At 42.8% G+C, this 18,903-nt stretch overlaps 1 protein-coding gene across 1 annotated transcript in view; it reads right to left on the bottom strand.

Moving 5' to 3' along the window:
* Positions 1-358: 358 nt before the first annotated feature.
* The window catches only part of LOC306924820 (eukaryotic translation initiation factor 3 subunit H), a 61,619-nt gene continuing 43,074 nt past the window's right edge, over positions 359-18,903 (bottom strand). Inside the window, exons 6-8 of the mRNA XM_079503472.1 lie at positions 6,531-6,651; positions 1,451-1,583; positions 359-640 (exon numbers count right to left, since the gene is read on the bottom strand). Of these exons, the coding sequence (XP_079359598.1) occupies positions 543-640; positions 1,451-1,583; positions 6,531-6,651 (352 nt within the window). The 3' untranslated portion in view covers positions 359-542. The remainder of the gene's footprint in view (positions 641-1,450; positions 1,584-6,530; positions 6,652-18,903) is intronic.

The raw sequence follows: 18,903 nt of genomic DNA, 5'->3' as shown, positions 1-18,903 counted from the left end.
CTATGTTTTTATACTTTTATTTTGTTCTTTGCCATTGTTCTATCATTTTAACTACTTGACTGTGTTTTATTGTATTCTATTTTTGTGTCCTGCCCTGTGAAGCACTTTGAGCTGCATTTATGTATGAAACGTGCTATATAAATAAAGTTTATTATTATTATTATTGCTCAAACTTTACCATGTGTTTTATTACACTAACGTTCTCAAATAATTCATTCAAATTAGACGCACTAGTGAATCCATTTTGTTCCAGTACAGTCAAATGTGAAGTGGAAGTTGGCATACAACATGCCTCACTGTGATGCTGCAAAAAAGGACTAGAATCATGCAAAAAGAAAAACACACAAGGAGCCAGTGGAAATGTGGAGGTGCAAATGTTTTATTTGTTAAATAAAAATCTAATTATGCACACAAATCTTTAGAATTTGGAATGGAACTCAAGAGTTGAAATAACAAATATCTATTTAGAAAACCATTTCCCAGAGCAGCACTCCACCAGTCACCGTGGACCGGGGCCGTGGACTTCCACCTCCATCTGTCCTCTAGCTGTTGTGGCCTTGAAGAGCCTCTGCCATGAACAACTTCCCAAGGTTCTGGGAGGTGAACTCCTTGACATTCGAGCAGTAATTGTTAATTTGCCCTGTTGGAAGGCACGCACACGCACACGCACACAACACACACACACACACACACAGAACGACAACACATAAAATTAGTGGGAACCCGGGTAAAGAGAAAGAGACGAATGTCAACATGTACTGTATCAGAAAGCCATGGGCCGGCTGAGAGACAGCAGGGGGCTGACTTGGAGATTGAGTCAATAAAAGTTTAATTAAATTTAATATATAGATTAATATAATTTCAAGATAATGGCTGAGAGAATTACAGAACAAAAACCGAGCTCCTGCGTGTGGTGAAGAGGCAGCTGATGAAGCTGGAGTGTGGGAAGCTGGCTACCTGCAAATCTACATCAGAGTCTATCCATGCATGGAAATAGTGAGTGTGTGTGTGTGTGTGTGCAGGGGCGGAGCTACCGGTGGGGATGGGGGGGTCGTTTCACCGTCAGATGATCGATCGACGATCACACAGCGTTACACAGTCACTCACGACAGAGACCTTTACCCATTCAAAGCATTATCTCTTAGGGTGCTAAGTTCACTTAAGAAATAAAACTAGTGTCGACTTATCATTACAAGTAGCTCTTATTTTGAAGAGGAAGTCTGTAGCTTACTTCCATGACAGACAGTTGTGTTTCAGTAAGTTTAGGCGGGGCACAGTCGTGCGCTCACCCCCCCGGCCCGGTACCAAGTTGTTCCGCCAGTGTGTGTGTGTGGTAGGACATATAGGACGTGGCAGATAAGCACTGTGGGAGTAACTGATGGGCACATCACGAAGTGTGAAGGGCCTGGGTGTGTATGTGTGTGTGTGCGCGACACGCGTGCGTGTGTACCTGCAATAAGCAGGGTGTCCATGCGTGGTGGGGGCTGAGCAGGCTTGAACATCTTGTTGATGTCCTCTTCAGGCAGCGCGGCCTCTCCTCTGGTCTGCCTCTGGGCATTCTCCTGCTGTCTCCTCTGGGTGTACTGGAACAGGAACAGATGCAGGGAGGGGGGGTGAATATAAAGTGATAGAGAGGAGGGCGGGGTGGAAGGAGGAGGAACAATGACAAGGCAACATTCATGGGAGACGAGGAAAGACGCAGGACAGGGACGAGAGAGATTATGAGAAGCAAACAAAATTGATGGAGAGGAGGGAGGAGAGGGGAAGAGGAGTGAGTAAGAGAGAAAAGGGGAAGAGGTGGAGTGAAAGTGTAGCAGTGAGGTTTAAAAGAGAAGAACAGGAAAGGAGGCAGGCGGAGATAAATATAGTTGTGAGGGAAAGAGATAATGGAAAATGCGGGAGCGAGAAGGACAGAAACGAGAGGAAGAGTGGAAAGGAGAAACAGAAAAATAAGCAGTGTCGTGAGGGTGGAGTGATAGTGAAAGGGTGAGGACCAGTAGGTGTGTAAAAGTTGGAAATAGAAGAGAAAGATGTGAAGGAAAATGGCGAGAGAGAGCGGAGAGAGAGTTGTAAATGCTGACAGAGATGGAGTGATTTGTGGAGGGCTGACAGCGGGTAAATCAGTGAGGTGCCAGGTCCCTGGAGGAACTAAAAGCCCTGTTAATTTGAAAAGGTGGAGGACAGACAGACACCGCCTGGCGTAAGGGGAGGCGGTGGCAGGCGAGGAGAAAAGCAGATGAGTTGCTTTAATGCTTTCAACTACGTCTCCCACAACGCACCTGTATGGTTGACTGAAGCTCACAAAAAAAATGCAGAAGGGAACACTACACAACAAAAAGCTCAAAGCAAACTTTGCACAGATTACTTTTTTTCTCCGCTCCTCTTGAGTTTTGCCTACCGGTGCAGAAAAGCATGACCAGACCATGCATAATTGGAACGAAAATACTTAATTGTATGCTAATTTTAGAAGCAAACAAAACAAACCGATCAAAAACAACAAAGAAAAGGAGGGGGGAAAAGATATTTACACTACAAAAAGTAATAATTGGTTTGGCACAAAAAACAGATCTATCACTCATACGATCAACACATGGTGGGCGTATTGCTGAGGACGCAAAGAAGTGCGGTTGAGTGGTCCTCCAGATCCAGCCTGCTCTGGACAGCCTTGCCCTTATTAGGCACTGCCCTTGTCCATCTATAAATTCAATTAATTTTGTCTTAAGTCTTTACTATCTTGGGAATAGTTAATCTCATACATTTCACAGGTCGCAGGTGTATTGCTGAGGGCCCAAAGTACTGCAGTGTCGAGTGTGAAGTCAATCAGATGAACAATATTCAGGATCACTGCAAGCAGCTACACTGTGCTTCTCGATAATGCTTCTAACAGCACATGCGGCACTGCAAGCAGCAATGCTAGGAGCCAAAAGATCGGCCCATTTCAAACGGCACACTTTAATATAATATTTGTAATTTTAAAAAGAAAACTACATTGGTGACTATAAACTAGAAAAAGCGCCCCTCGGGGCACAGGTCTCCACCAGGCCAGGTCGTGGCCTCCTGGTGGCACTATAATAGGCCAATGTGAAAAGGGTGACATTTCTTCTTACGCCTTGGATGGCAATTGGCTGATTTGAGGCATTTTGTTCCAAAAATGTGTTTTGCAAATATCCACCTGTTGGTGGCGCTATAACAGGCCAATGTGAAAAAGTCTGTGAAAGATTTCACGTAAATTGCACGCTGCGTTCATGATTAGAGGCTTTTTGTTCAAAACAGGCCAATCCTGCAAACTTTGAAAGCCAATGTTAGACAATTAGGATGGAATATGAAATATCGAAAACATTAGAGATGCCCGTGTAACGATTTGCAAAAGTCGGCCTCCTGGTGGCGCTATAACAGGCCGTTCTGGAAAATTTGGCATCTTTAGCATCCAGGGAGTGCGTGTGAAAAATTTGGCATCGGCCGGGTTAACGGTGCCGGAGATTAGCTGTAGACAGACGGACGCACGCACACACGGACGGAGTGCAAAACATACTCTTCTTCCCCTGCCTTCGGCGTGCAAAACACTCTCTCCCCATGCCTTCGGCCTGGTGGAGACAATATTAAAAAAAAGAAACGCCTTATTTTATTTCTTATCAACTAGTACCAACGAGATCAACTAATGGCTTTAGTAGTAGACTAGTTGCTTAAAGCCCCACTTTAATAACCCCAACCTCAATTCCTCCATTTTTTTTATTAATTGTTTCTACAATTGGCCTTAGTGCCACTTTAATATTTAAAAATATTTTTCTACTAGCCTTGGGCTTGACAACTTTGTATGTTAGCTATTTAAGTAGATGTGGTGGGTGTCTCACTTGATTACCCTCATTGCAAAGACAGCTTGTTTACTTAAGCAATAAGCCACGAGAGGTCTCAGGTTACCGGGTATTTTACAATGGCTGGGGGCGTAGGCAGACCCGACGCGGAGCGGAGGGTCTTCTACCCCCCAGCCATTGTAAAATACCCGGTAAGCTGGGGCCTCGAGTGGCTTATTGCTTTTCTAAAACGGTTACAAACATATAGCAATATTAACCTAAATACAACTATTAAATTCACAAAAGTAGCTACGCTTTGCACCACCAGAGCGAGCCACATCACTTCCTTGTTTTGCTCGGCAAGTAGCCTATGTGACGGGAGAATAGCGCTTGATGTCTTTACGGGGCTGCCTGGAGCCACACATTCACAGTCATATGAGCCGGGCGGCGCTTAGACGCCCGCACGGCATGGGTTTGTAAGGTAATCAAGCGCTCCCCTTCCCCAGTACAGCTACAGAGATGCGGAATCAGGTGCGAATGATATAGTGATTGAAGGTGTGGGTTATCGGTGAAATTTACACCGGTCACGTGACGGTAACCAGCCAATCAGAATCAAGTATTGGGACTAACCGTTTTAGAATTGTATATAATGCACGCCTACTTCTCAGTATCCTTATTCCTGACGAAGACCCGGAAGGGTCGAAACATTGATTATTTTTCTAAATAAACTTACTGGGAGCTTAAGAAATGGTGTGCGGACATCCCACCTTCTTTCTGTATGAATATTGTTTGTTCAGCACCCGTCAAATCTTTCTGAGATGTGCATGCTTCCCTTTTGGATTTGGATTTTATGACTTTAAACTCGACACATGCATCCCCCCCACACACACAGCCACACACTATATGTAGAGGTGGAAGTCTATGTATATGATGCATCACTATGTGACTGACTGCAATCCCTGTTTCCTTTGTCTGTGTGATTTTTATGAAAGTGTGAACACAGGTACAAGGTACTTTACTCCTGTTGACTGCTTTTAGCTGCATCTCACTGGAAACGATAACAAAAAGAAAAACGTATTAAATAACTTGCATCCATAATCCGTTTTATGCCCTTGACTGTATCTAAGCAGCAGTAGTAGATGTCAGATAGATAGATAGAGTATGTTATAATAATAATAGAGAATGAAAAGTAAAAGAGAACGAAAGGTAAAGAAGGAAAAATATGCAGGAGAACAGAAAAGCTACGCCCACGTTTGGACCCACACAGGTCTGAGGCAGAGGTCAACGGTCCCACTCAGGTGAGGAACAGTTTGGACTGATAAGAGTGCATGGTACAGTAGATGTTTATCTCACTGTTGTTAACAGCCTGAATGTAGTCAGAGATGAGCTTTGAAAGACCAAGGTCTGTGCTTCCTCATCTTCTTCCTTGTTGGCTGAAGGTGAAGATGTAGGCGGTTTGTGTTTGTTTGTGTGTGTGTGTGTACTGTGTGTGTGTGTGTGTGTGCGCAAGAGTCATTTCAGGCTTCTTTTTACTTTGGTTTTAGCGCTGATACAATTCTGTGCTTGTCCTGGGGCTTTTTCACATAGAAAGTTATTGCATTGTGTGTACATGTGAATGTGTATTTATTATTTCTAAGGCTGTCAAAGTTAACGTGTTAATCGTGCATTAACGCAAATTCATTTTAACGGCGTTAATTAAATTAACGCGCGATTAACAGTCTGAGAGACATGCATGTTGCTGTTTTCCACTGGCCCTGTGTGTGTGTGTGTGTGTTACAAAACTTGAAAATGATCAGTTCAAGTCAGTGTTAGTGGTTCTGAAGCAGTGGTTCGGGGACCACCAGTGGTCCTTGAGGGGGTTCTCCTCCCCACCTTCCTCTGCTAATTTACCAGACCATTGTTTTTCCTCTCTGTCAGCCCCAGTATACATTAATTTATTCCTCTGTCTATCATTCCTCTCATTCAGTGGTTCTGAACCAGTGGTCAGGGGACCACCAGTGGTCCTTGAGGGGGTTCCAGGTGGTCCCCAGTTAAATGATGGTGAGTTGGTAACCAAATGAACCCTTATAGATCTTTAACTCTTGAGTGTAAAATGAAACAAAGTGGACCCTTATGGTAGAATTTATTGTTAAGCATTACTTAAGCATTACTTAAGACTACTGCAAGAAGACTACACAATTAGAGGTTGTAGAAGAATTATTTTGATTAGCAACATGTCTGTTATCTCTCCTATGCTACCAACATCAATATAGCATGGAAATGTGGACATATTCTTTAGTTTGGGTTTGCAAGGCTAAATCTCATCAAATGGTGGTCTGTGGGTTGAAAACCAATGATTTAAGGTATATTTAGAACGGATAAAAATATGCGATTAATTTGCACTATGGACAATCATGTGATTAATTGCAATTAAATATTTTAATTGATTGACAGGCCTAATTATTTCATGTACTGTGTACATTTGCATCTTACGTAGTGTTTCTGCAACTGTTGCTAAGGCCTTCACTGTGACTTGTTGATCTTGATCTTTGCCATCAACAATTTTGAACATGCTGTCCCTATTGTGGGCCTGTCATAGGCAGAAATCCTCAAAATATTTAAATAATAGCTGGTCTATGAGCTCACAACACATACAAATACTCGATACAAAGAAACCGTGGTTTCTATAGACTATCATGATTTGCACATCAACAGTATTGACAGCTGTGTATGGTGCTTGTGTGCGTGCACGCTCGTTACCTGGTGTTTCTGCTGTTGCTGCTTGCTGAGGTTGCGGCTGTAGGTGTTGTATTTGACAATGTCCTGACTCATGTCATCCACCCTGTCCATCAACAGCTGCAGGCTCTTCTCCAGGTGGTTACTGTGGAAAACATAAGCATGTCATTCACACATTTTTATTACTGCTCCTTTCATGGATTTTTTAAAATCCCCTTTTTAAAGTGAAGGCCAACACAATGTCAATTTGTGGCAGCCGATGTGATTCATGGCCCTGACTGGTGACATCAATTCCTCCCTGACATTTGGCTGCATATTATCATCTTCCATCAAGTCAGTTATTCCTCTTTTCGGGCAACCAACCATGGATCCATTTGAAGACCAAAACCATCTCAATATGGGAGAACAGAACATCCTGTTGGACCGCACCAGTCTGGTTTCAAAGGGCTCTATACGCATACAGCATAGTATTACAGCACAAATTTTTTGATATTTTGACACTCCACTGCAATACGGAGTAAAGATACGGAATCTCTCAGCTACAGTACTCCTACTTTCACTGCGAACCATCAGATGTTGCTCAGTAGCCTTGTGGTCCTGTAGAATAGTACTGGCCTGCACTCTCTACGTGTCCCTCCAACCCGACATTAACATTCAGATTATCAGATACCCTGCATCCATCCATCCATATGCCCTCGCCTCTGGGGTTCCCGAGAGCTTGGTCCTGAGTTCCCCACCTCTTATCTCTCTTGGTTCCGTCATCACATGCCACATCCTTCCCACCTACTGCTTTCCCCGACATCTTCCTTTCCTTCCTCTGACATACAAGTTGATGTGTGCATTTCCACTTGCCCAGCTGACATCTCGGGTTAGATTGTCTGTGCCCGCCACCTACAATTGTTGTCAACCTTGTCATGGCTGAGCGGCACTTTCTTTTGCAAATCTTGCCCTCTGCAGGATCTCTCCATCACTGTTGACAACTACCACGCAGACTCCCGCCCCCAGACTGACGAGAGTATCAGTGTGATCCTAAACAATCAACCATCATGTGAGGCCAATATTGCATCCACAACCCGATGCTTTTCTACTCCATCATCCATGTAATCCCTCCCTCAACAGGGATTCTGCAAAGCTCCTTGTTTGAGGTTTAGCTATCAACCATGTGTGGTCTCCCCGAGTGCCCCCTTCAGCCTCTTCCAAGCACCTGAACAATGCAGCCTAGGTTGTCATCAAACTCCACAAATCCCCTCTCCTGTGTTCTCTCCACTGGCTCCCTTTGGATAGTAGTTTCAAATTAAAATCACTGATACTCTGGCATCTTAGATCAGTAAGGGGTCTGAAACTCATACCTCCTTCCTGGGGACCAGAGCAGCACTCGAGCCCACTCTGTATGTGTGTGCAATAAAAAAATATATACAACACACACACACACACACACCTTATACTGTACATTTATTATGTTCTCAGCACACACACCCACACAATATTAGGTGCTCAGAATATGTTTCTCTGCATACCTTGTCCTCTGTTGCAACATGGTTATTACTGTTTTGTTGCGTTTATATCAGCTGGAACCAGCCTGACCATTCAATGTCCCCTGACCTCTGGCACCACAGAACTGACGCTCACTGGACATTTTCTCTCTCTCTCGCACCATTCTCTGTAAAACCTATCGAGTGTGAAAATCCCAGTAGATCAGACCAGCGCGTCTTGAACATGTGCACATTGCCTAAATGCACAGAGTTGCTACCATGTGATTGGCCGAGTAGAAATTTGTGTTACCGAGCAGTTGGCCGGCGAGTCTACTGTACGTATGTAATGCAGAATGTGTGCGTGTATGTGTACACACATGCATGTGTTTAGTGGGTACGTACTATAACTTTGATCTTTGGAGATATTTTCTACCACTTGCTTGAAACATTAATAATGGATATGAATTTAACGACACTAACATTTCCTACATTTTTAGTTGTGGAAAATAGTGTGGTTGGCTAAACACCCAACGCTCCTTCGTACTGTGACTTTGAACTTTGCAGTTATTTTCTACCACTTCCTTGAAACATTAATAATGGATATGAATTTAATGACACTAATATTTCCAAAATGTTTAGTTGGGGAAAGTAGTGGTTGGCTAAATGTCCAACATGTACAATGAGAACACAGGAAACTTCCACATTGCACATAAGTACAGTGGACGGGCCCCCCAAATAGACACATACACTATACAAGCACATGTACACATACAGACACGCACCGAGAGAACCAAGCATGCATATTGCATACATCTGCAAATGCACCATCACAGACAGCTTATACACTTTCAAGTTCCAACCATTAGCATTCTCATCACATTTAAGAAGAAATTATAGAAGACACTACAAATAGGCGGTTTGTGTTTGTGTGTGTGTGTGTGTGTGTGTGTGTGTGTGTGTGTGTGTGTGTGTGTGTGTGTGTGTGTGTGTGTGTGTGTGTGTGGCCCACCAAGCACTTGCAGTTGTACACGTTATGTTATGTTGGTCATAACTTTGTTTCTGGCACAAGCAATTACTGACAAACTCATCCTGACATTTCACCACAACATTTCCACACTGCAGTGCTTGCTCCACGATAAACATTCTCATCTCTGGCACATGAACAGCAAGTGTGTTTCTGTATGCGTAAGTGCTCACTGCCTTTTTTTGTGTGGGTTGCAGACCGTTGTAGGCACACAGCCCTGAAGAACATTCGGCCCTGGTTCTTTCATTCTTTGTCACCATAGACTATAATCCAACATTATTGTTAATACCTAAATCGTGTCAGTTCACAGTTGCACTTTCCATTGCACAAGACCCCAAGGCAAGTTGACAAATGATTACGTGACCATAAAATATTTCAAAAATGTTCTCAAATGTGGGCGTTTAGATCAACTCAAACAGTTTTCAGTAGCATTTCACTCTGACCTTGAATAGTGTGCTGTGCCTGTGACTAGTCATATCAGCACATAGTACAACCCTTGACAAGTTAACCCCCTAAGCCCCTCCGAAAGCTATGGTAAAACCCTTCTCATGATATTCAAGGGGTTTAAGGACCCTTCTCTGCAACATTGCATTTTGGCCAAGGACCAAATCCCACCAGCATACTTTCCTCCTCTGTCGACTCTACCCACACATTTAACCCATACTGTGCTCTCAGCCTCTCACACTGGAAAGATACCCATTCAAAACTTTGGGTCTCATTTATTAAAATGCTCCCTTGACAATTCCTGCATTGAAAATGCATTAATATGTGTGTGTGGAGTTTGCATGTTCTCCCCGTGTCTCCTAGGGTAGGTACCCTCACAAAAACATGCAGTAATCCTATTCTCTAAACTGCCTCTGCGTGTCCAGCCGGGGCGCCTGATGGAGAGGGAAAGGAACTGGTTGGAATAACGTGTTCCTTCCACACGCTACGTCCAACCGGGGACATTCCCCCCTGTCAGGTGAAAAGAAGCAGAATGGACTCCTCATGCATTGAAGGAAGCATGAGATCAGTCCATTGCTCTCACCAGGTTGGCGGAGGGAGTGTAGAGCCCAGGATTACATTAGATAATTGACAATTGAAAATGGGTGAAAAAAAAAGGGTTACAAAATCGTGGGATACATAAAAGAAAAATAAATAACCGCTTTAACTCTTTCTTTGCTGGTAGCATAAATGTAGTTAACCTATGCCCGTGCCTGTGTCCACTTCAAGAGAATGGGTTTCCTCCCCGCTGTAGCCCCATGCACACTCACTGTAACCATTGGTATCATTAGCATTAGCGCACACCATTTACCCGTCACCAGAAACGTTTACATGTCGGGAGCGATGCGAGACAAAGTCACAAATGACATCCGAAGTTTGGATGGGTGACGATCATCAAGGATAGCGCTCGAAGATTCCGAGTTATGGAGGTTTGAAAATCCTGCTTTGAACAGAGGTAAATGGAGAGAAGTTGTAACGTCCCATAGCTGGTGGTGACGGAGGCGTTGCATAGCAACTGGATCAATGTTAAAAGCTGCTCTGGGGCTTAACCACTATATACACGGACTATATGTACGTACCTGGCTGATAACGTCCCATAGCTGGGGGGTACGAATATATTCGTACTTCACAGTAAAATAATTAATATATGCTAGGGCATTAACCAAACGTGATTTTTGATAGTCGACACGATCAAAATCGGTTTATAGTCGATTAGTCGGCGGTAAAATATATTTTTTTCCATCCAATCAAGCATTAAAACATCGTGTTCTGAAACGGCCAGCGCGAGTGAAGGATTAACTGCAAAACAGAGCCGGTGAATGCAGGCCGAGTGGAATAGTAAGAGTGGCGACACGCTTTGATCTCACCACAAAGCGGGTGCCTATGGGCTATAGTTCCAAACATTGGAACTATCCCATTGAGATAGAATGAGCACTTCCGCATTCCATTGTTACAGTGGGAGTCAACGCTAGTGTCGCCACTCTCTTACTAGATTACGCTGAATGCCGCTCTGATTGGCCGAAAGTCACATCAGCTGTTAAAAGTCAAGTCAAAGTTGCAAGTCCACAATTACTCACGGATGGACGCGCTGTGAGCTTGTAGATCTGCTATTTTTGATGCGCAAGACCTTTCTACGGCGCAGCATAGCATGTTACGTTGTTGAAAATGTTTGTTCAGTAGGAGAGTGGAGATAGAGGAGGAATGAACGATGCGAAGTTTTTCATACAACCATAAATGTTCAACAAGTTACAACCACAGTTCCTTTGGTTTTTAGAAGGAGCTACAAGCTAGGAGGAGGTTATGATTACATACTAGGCTTGCTAGCTAGCAGGCTTGCCAGGCTATGAATCAGATGATCAACTACTTCACTCCATCGCGACTATTATAACTATGATCGCGCGGCATAGCTGTTTGTTTTTAATAATGCTGCACGCCTGCACTTTTGTTGGATAAGCATGAAGGAAGATTAATAAGAAAAAGAAACATGAAATCACGGCAAGAGCTACTGTAGTTTGACTGTCACCAAACTGGATATTATTGGGCAGAGTGAGGAGGGACTCCTGCTAAACTACTGTACCGGACGAAACGACGACACGTCTCCAATCTAACTTGTTGAACAAACTACAGTAATAAACTCACCAATAGTAGTATTTACACACTGTAGTTGTCCCCATTGAGCGTATGAGCCTATGAGGCATATGCTTTTTGAAAATCTGTCTTAAATGCTGCCAGTGCCACCGCCGCCCACCGCACCTACACGAGTGACGGTGACGGCAAAACCCACTTACAGTCGGCTTGTATATGATATGAAAACAATCAGCCAGGAATGGATTAGTACTTAAGTTGGAGAACTACCAACAAAACAACAGAGCTCACAGCTGCATGTCTGCTGTAAAAAAAAAGAAAAAGAAAAAAGAAAAATCATAAAAAATATTAAAATTATTAACGATTAGATTTTTGATTTACAGTGTCGACTACCGTTTTGCTAGTCGACTAATCGATTTTTATGTTAATGCCCTGATATATGCAAAGGAAAACATTTCAACGGCAGATTAGACAGCACCGAATCTTTGAAAACATCTGGCACATGTTTCATCTAACAAGGTTTTTTCAGCAAGGGCCTCATAAGGGTGGAAACAAATCTCTCCCCCCACCCCCCTGCAAATTGCAATTCCAATAGCAGCCAGGATAAAGGACTGCACGGTTAAACTGGTATCAGTATTTATGATTGGTGTAGACTGCAAATTAATATGAAGACGCTCTTCAACCACGACATTCAATTTATCATGAGGGATCAGCACCCTTTCATACCACATTGTGGAATTAATTTCCCTTTGATCGAATACTTCATCATTTTGCATTGTTGATATTGCACATTGTGAATTTCATGCTATTTTGATTAATTACGGAAGCCTAATTTGGGCATCTTCCATTGTTTTACACAGACGGCAATAGAGATAAATGAGACCCAAGTGTGATGAATCACACCATGTTCACACATTGCTGCTCTGTGTTACCAACAATACTATGGGCTTCTATGATGCTCAAAGAGCCTGTGTACTGAACACAACCAATCAAATACTGTGTGTAATACCGGAATGTGATGATTTTCACCCTCAAGGTGCGAAGGGTCACACAGGCTCCAAACCCAAGATTGTGCAAAAAGCTCACCATACTTAGGTAGGTGTGTGTGTGTGTGTATGCGTGCGTGCATGCATGTGTGTGTGTGTGTGTGTGTGAGAGAGAGCGACACACTATCCAATCAGATGGAACTGACTCGGTGTAAACAACAGTGAGGGTAGTGTACGGTGTAAACAACAGTGAGGGTAGTGTACGGTGTAAACAACAGTGAGGGTAGTGTACGTGTAAACAACAGTATGGGTAGTGTACGGTGTAAACAACAGTGAGGGTAGTGTACGGTGTAAACAACAGTATGGGTAGTGTACGGTGTAAACAACAGTGAGGGTAGTGTACGGTGTAAACAACAGTATGGGTAGTGTACGGTGTAAACAACAGTGAGGGTAGTGTACGGTGTAAACAACAGTGAGGGTAGTGTACGGTGTAAACAACAGTGAGTGTAGTGTACGGTGTAAACAACAGTGAGGGTAGTGTATGGTGTAAAGCGAACCATGAGTTCTTCAGATTTTTGAAAATGAGCCAAGAGCATGGATGGGAGATGGAGATGCGTTGCTAGAAAAAAACGATTTCCTAAAATATAACGCCTATACATATGTCACTGTAGTGACTCAGATCTGGAAACGGGAAAGACCACAGACAACTTTGGGAGTGTGGATCAGAGACAGTTATGAAGCAGCCCTACGTGCATTTTCAGAGTACACACAACACATCCCAAAACCAAGCCTGTGTCTGGCATTGATTTGCAGTCATTTCCTATCACTGTTCCTAAGGTCCTTCTGCAACCAGCCATTTGCTGTAATAAAAAAAGGAAGAGATTTCTGTTTAGATGTGGCGTGAAAGGACTTGCAGGCTGAATAATGCATCAAATCTTACAATGAAAAGGTTAAATTATTCAGAAAGGTCAGCCAGCCTCCCGATCAATTGTGAATTAGAAATCAAAGTGCATCAAGGGATTTCCTATCATCAGTGATTCTGTTTTAAGGCAGGGTTCAACAGCAGCATGCATTATGTGTATGTGGTGTATGTGGTGGCCTGACTAGCGGGGTCTAGTCATTCCTAAGCCCCACAGGACAATAGAGAAAACGGCTTTGAGTGTATTGATCAGCGGCCAGGAGAGGGTTGATAATTAGAAAGAAATTAGTATAGAGGGCATCAAATATTGTTTGACATAGCTGCCAAGGAAATTATGTTAAGTTGACTGCCAAGCTTATGGTTATCGTTTTAGCATAATGCAGCCTTTCTTAAAAAGATGGGCACAGACTTAAAATGGGTCACTGGCCCGTTTCTGTTGGGAATAATACAGTATGTTTCACAAGCCTGGGTCTCTGGGTGTGAAACAATATTTCATTTGGATCTCAGGCTAAAAATGATTCACAACGCCTGCTTTACTATTTTAGTTTAAACATCCCTTCCAGCAGTCTTAACCACTGCCCTCTTTGTTAGTTACCTTACCTGGTTAGAAACATTGCTGCAGTCACAGCCCCAATGAATGACTATCCAGTTACAAAATTAAGTGTAACGAACTCTGCAATTTTAAATTACAGGTTTGAAAACGCATTCTTGTAATAATGTCAATATTGCTAGTGCTCTTGCCATTAGAGGGGAAAACAATTCCCATGGTGTGCAGGGGTTGCTGGGGGTGTAGACTAGTATGCTTATACTTAGTCATTGCATCAATGTATGCAATTAACTGGAGAATGACTGACCCCATGACCTTTCCTCTAGTGTGCACCCACTGTCCAGAAATATATCTCATAGTCTAATAATGGACCTATATCTCATAGTCTAATAACAGAAAAGATATCTCATAGTCTACTAACGGACCTAGTACTGTATATCTCATAGTCTACTAACGGACCTAGTACTGTATATCTCATAGTCTAATAACAGAAAAGATATCTCATAGTCTACTAACGGACCTAGTACTGTATATCTCATAGTCTACTAACGGACCTAGTACTGTATATCTCATAGTCTAATAACAGACCTAGTACTGTATATCTCATAGTCTAATAACGGACCTAGTACTGTATATCTCATAGTCTAATAATGGACCTATATCTCATAGTCTAATAACAGAAAAGATATCTCATAGTCTACTAACGTACCTAGTACTGTATATCTCATAGTCTACTAACGGACCTAGTACTGTATATCTCATAGTCTAATAACAGAAAAGATATCTCATAGTCTACTAACGGACCTAGTACTGTATATCTCATAGTCTACTAACGGACCTAGTACTGTATATCTCATAGTCTAATAACAGACCTAGTACTGTATATCTCATAGTCTAATAACGGACCTAGTACTGTATATCTCATAGTCTACTAACGGACCTAGTACTGTATATCTCATAGTCTACTAACGGACCTAGTACTGTATATCTCATAGTCTAATAACGGACCTAGTACTGTATATCTCATAGTCTACTAACGGACCTAGTACTGTATATCTCATAGTCTACTAACGTACCTAGTACTGTATATCTCATAGTCTACTAACGGACCTAGTACTGTATATCTCATAGTCTACTAACGTACCTAGTACTGTATATCTAATAGTCTACTAACGGACCTAGTACTGTATATCTCATAGTCTACTAACGGACCTAGTACTGTATATCTCATAGTCTACTAGAGTTCTCATTTTCTGCCCGAACCCGGCCCGGCCCGACCCGGCCCGACATTTTCGGGCCGGGCCGGGCCCAAAACATTATGCTAATTAGTCGGGCTGGGCCGAGCCTCGGGCTCTGTGATTTTCCGTGATTTTTTCTTTTTTCTTTCTCTTTCTCCTTTTTTCAAGAATGTTATTATAATAAAAATAGCAATTCTGTTATTTGTGTAATGTGTAGGCTATACTGCCTACAAGTATGTATTTATTATAAAGAGGGCTTCACTTAATTGTGACAGGAGGAAGACGGAGGAGTGGAGGCAGGGGGCTTGGATTACTGACTGCGCACAGTGCGCAGGCATGAGCAGAGAGAAGTGAACGGTGGGGTGGTTGTTTATACCGCTGGCTGGCCTCTGGTTTGCGGCGCACCAAATGAGCTTCAGTTCATATGCTAAATGTTTTATAAATCAATCGGATTATCACACAATATCTGATTCAGCTATCGTGTGACTGCAACATGACGAAAACAGTTGCACAGTTGCACTGAGCCATCTCGTTAAACCCAGCTGGCTGCGATGAAATGAATAACCTAATCATTAGGCCAGCTAATCAACGTCATATAGTCACCAACCGTTCCATATAATTCTGTAGTGTATGATGACCACGCAATGTTACAGTCCACTGCAGGCTACAGGCTATTTGATTTACAAAATGATTAGTATTATAACCGCCGTCCCTCAGTGCGGCGGCGCTCCTCGTTATATGTGCCCGATTTAAAATAACAGATCTCTAAGCTGTCGAGACACGCCATGAGCGGGTGCGTGGATGGTTTGTAGACTTTGTAGGCTATGTTTGTTCTTTTGGACACCGAACGCAACGGGGACGATACTTGGGGTCTTGGACATAGCTGCTTCACTTCAGAGGAAACTAAGGGGAGCTACTCACCACCACTGGAAATGGAATCCATTAGAATGATATGGAAATGGTACATTAACAGTCTAACGTGAGCTACATAAATCCTTTATTTCGGCGATAAGTCCATTGAACTCATTTCTCACTCTCACACAGACACACACTGAACCACTGACGGCGCACGCCGCTGCGCTGGCCATGCATTAAAGTGGCGTTCTTTTTTTTCCTTTTTTTTCGGGCTTCATCGGGCTTCGGGCCTAACATTATGGAAATCTTTAGGGTCGGGCCGAGCTTCGGGCTGAACCAGTTAGGGCCGGGCCGTGCCGGGCTTCAAATTTCGGGCCCGATGAGAACTCTATAGTCTACTAACTGACCTAGTACTGTATATCTCATAGTCTACTAACTGACCTAGTACTGTATATCTCATAGTCTACTAACTGACCTAGTACTGTATATCTCATAGTCTAATAACAGAAATATATCCCATAGTCTAATAACAGAAATATATCCCATAGTCTAATAACAGGTTCATGGACTTCCATTTCACTAAAAGGTTTGCAGCTGCTTAGCAATATTACAAAATACAATTGTGTGGTTTTGCCCCACTAAAGAGCATGTCAGTTTTTCATTTTGAATAACCCAATTTCTTAGTCAATTCCCATTCTGTCCCTGTTGCAGCCAACCCCCAGTGTTGGCCTGGGGAGGGTATAGATAACCACATGCCTCCCTTGACACAGAGTTGCCAGCTGCTTCTTTTCAGCCGACCGCAAAGAATTTCACCAGGAGAGCATAACAGGCACTGACCAGGAGCCATAAGCAACCAGTAGAAGTAAGTCACCAGTGCAGCAACAAGGATACAACCGCTTGCAGGCTTCCCACTCATGAACACTGCCAAGTTGCCAACAGGCTCTGACCATAACGCTATATCTGTGCTTCCAGAAGGTAGCATAGCCGTTTCCTGTTCCTTTCCCCATAGCTTTGTTTGATTGGCTCAGCAGCAGATTTGAACCTGAAAAAAATAAGGCCATGCACCTAAAAGGTTAACCCCCTTCAGCAAATAATATATATTTGCTGAACATTTAAGTTGGCCAAATTAAAAACAACAACAACCTTGTGGCTTGAAAAGTATAGACCACACATACCATAACAATATAGTATAATATTATAAATGTGAAGCCATTTCAGCTGTTCTTTGGAAAAGAGCAACATAAATACATTTTCATACATACAATCCATCACTGCCATCAACATTATCATCTCTGGTCAGAACAATGCCATTTTCTGGAGTGGAACTGCATTCACACGAAAATGACATTGACAAATGTGGCTGCAGATTGCAAAATGAGACAAAGGGGAAAAACATTAAATAAAACCTATTATCTTTGCTTTCTTTGAGTGACTGGAGACAGAGGGTGGGGGTGTAGAGATATGGACACTGCTATTCAAGGGCAGTGCTATGCAGCAATGTGACAACTTTGGGAAACAATTTCATCTAGCCAAACATTTAAATCGGCAGTCATGCCCTCCTTTCAAGTCACATACAAAAATGACACCTTAGCGTCAACTTGAAAGTGCTGTAGTCATGTGAAACAAAAATGGTATAGGGGTGAGTGAGGTATTGGCCTTAGGTCAATTTGACAATTTGCAACAGATGATTGGGCTGGCCCTGCTGGCTAGGCATGTGTGCATCCTAGATACCTCTAGACACGGGATACCTCATTTAGTTCACATGTTGCTTGTTTTATGTGACAGTGACAAACGGTGCAAAACCAACAACCCCCGCTGCGCTGCAACACAGTGCACAAGGAAACATGGTGCGTTTTGCACCATAGCAGGCAGCACATATGCATGAGACATGGAGTTGATGCAGTGCCAGGTTTCCATACCCACCCACAGGAAGGTTTTAGATTAGCAACTTCACATCTGTTGCTCCAGTCACAGCGGTAGCTGCTATATGGTGATAAATGACTGCAGATCAATTCTCCTGATGGTGAGAACCTGCGAGTTCTGAATATGCATATTAAAAAGGTAAATACCCACCATGTTAAAAGAAAAAAGAAAAAAAAGGAAATACATAGGCATATTGATGCTGCGTTTAAAAACTCCTACTAGGAAGATTGCAGTTCCTCAAACATGTTTTCTCAAACCCCAGTCTGTGAATCAGAATTGACTGACTTAATATCAACATGGCTACGTATACCACCATCAACAGTAAACTATTTTACTTTTACAAGATTGTACTATTTCGTATTAAGTGTTTTTGCTTGGTATGTTTCAAAATCAACATACCGATACATTGACACTAGTTCAACCTATAAATAAAAACATGTAGTTGTGTGGGAGTGCAATGCAGTGCATGTCTCATAGATGAGGCTAGTCATTTCTGCAACTGACATGGGTTCGAATCAAACACCCTCATCCACCCTCTCCCTCACCGTTCCCGTCTCTCTGCTCACTGTCTCTGTCTGGAATAAAGCATAACATGCCACAAATAAATCTAAAAAAAACAACAATACATTTGTTGCTGGTGCTTGTAAACAACTATAGAACCTACACTTGAGAGCAGGAGACTATGTTTTTCTTACCGTGGCAGCTCAACCACACACATTTCCTACATTTTACCTCCCACCCCAGGCATAAAGGAGTGCAGCATGAGTTTCATTATTTTGATTTAACATGCCTTGATATTTTCATGAGACATGATCTTGATTCAGATGATTAGTCACAAGGATGAGGACTAGGGATGCACCGAAAG

Source organism: Electrona antarctica (genome assembly GCF_951216825.1).
Source record: "Electrona antarctica genome assembly, chromosome: 6".
NCBI lineage: Eukaryota > Metazoa > Chordata > Actinopteri > Myctophiformes > Myctophidae > Electrona > Electrona antarctica.
The sequence above is the reverse complement of the archived record's forward strand: the minus strand, read 5'-3'. Positions and strand labels throughout refer to the sequence as shown.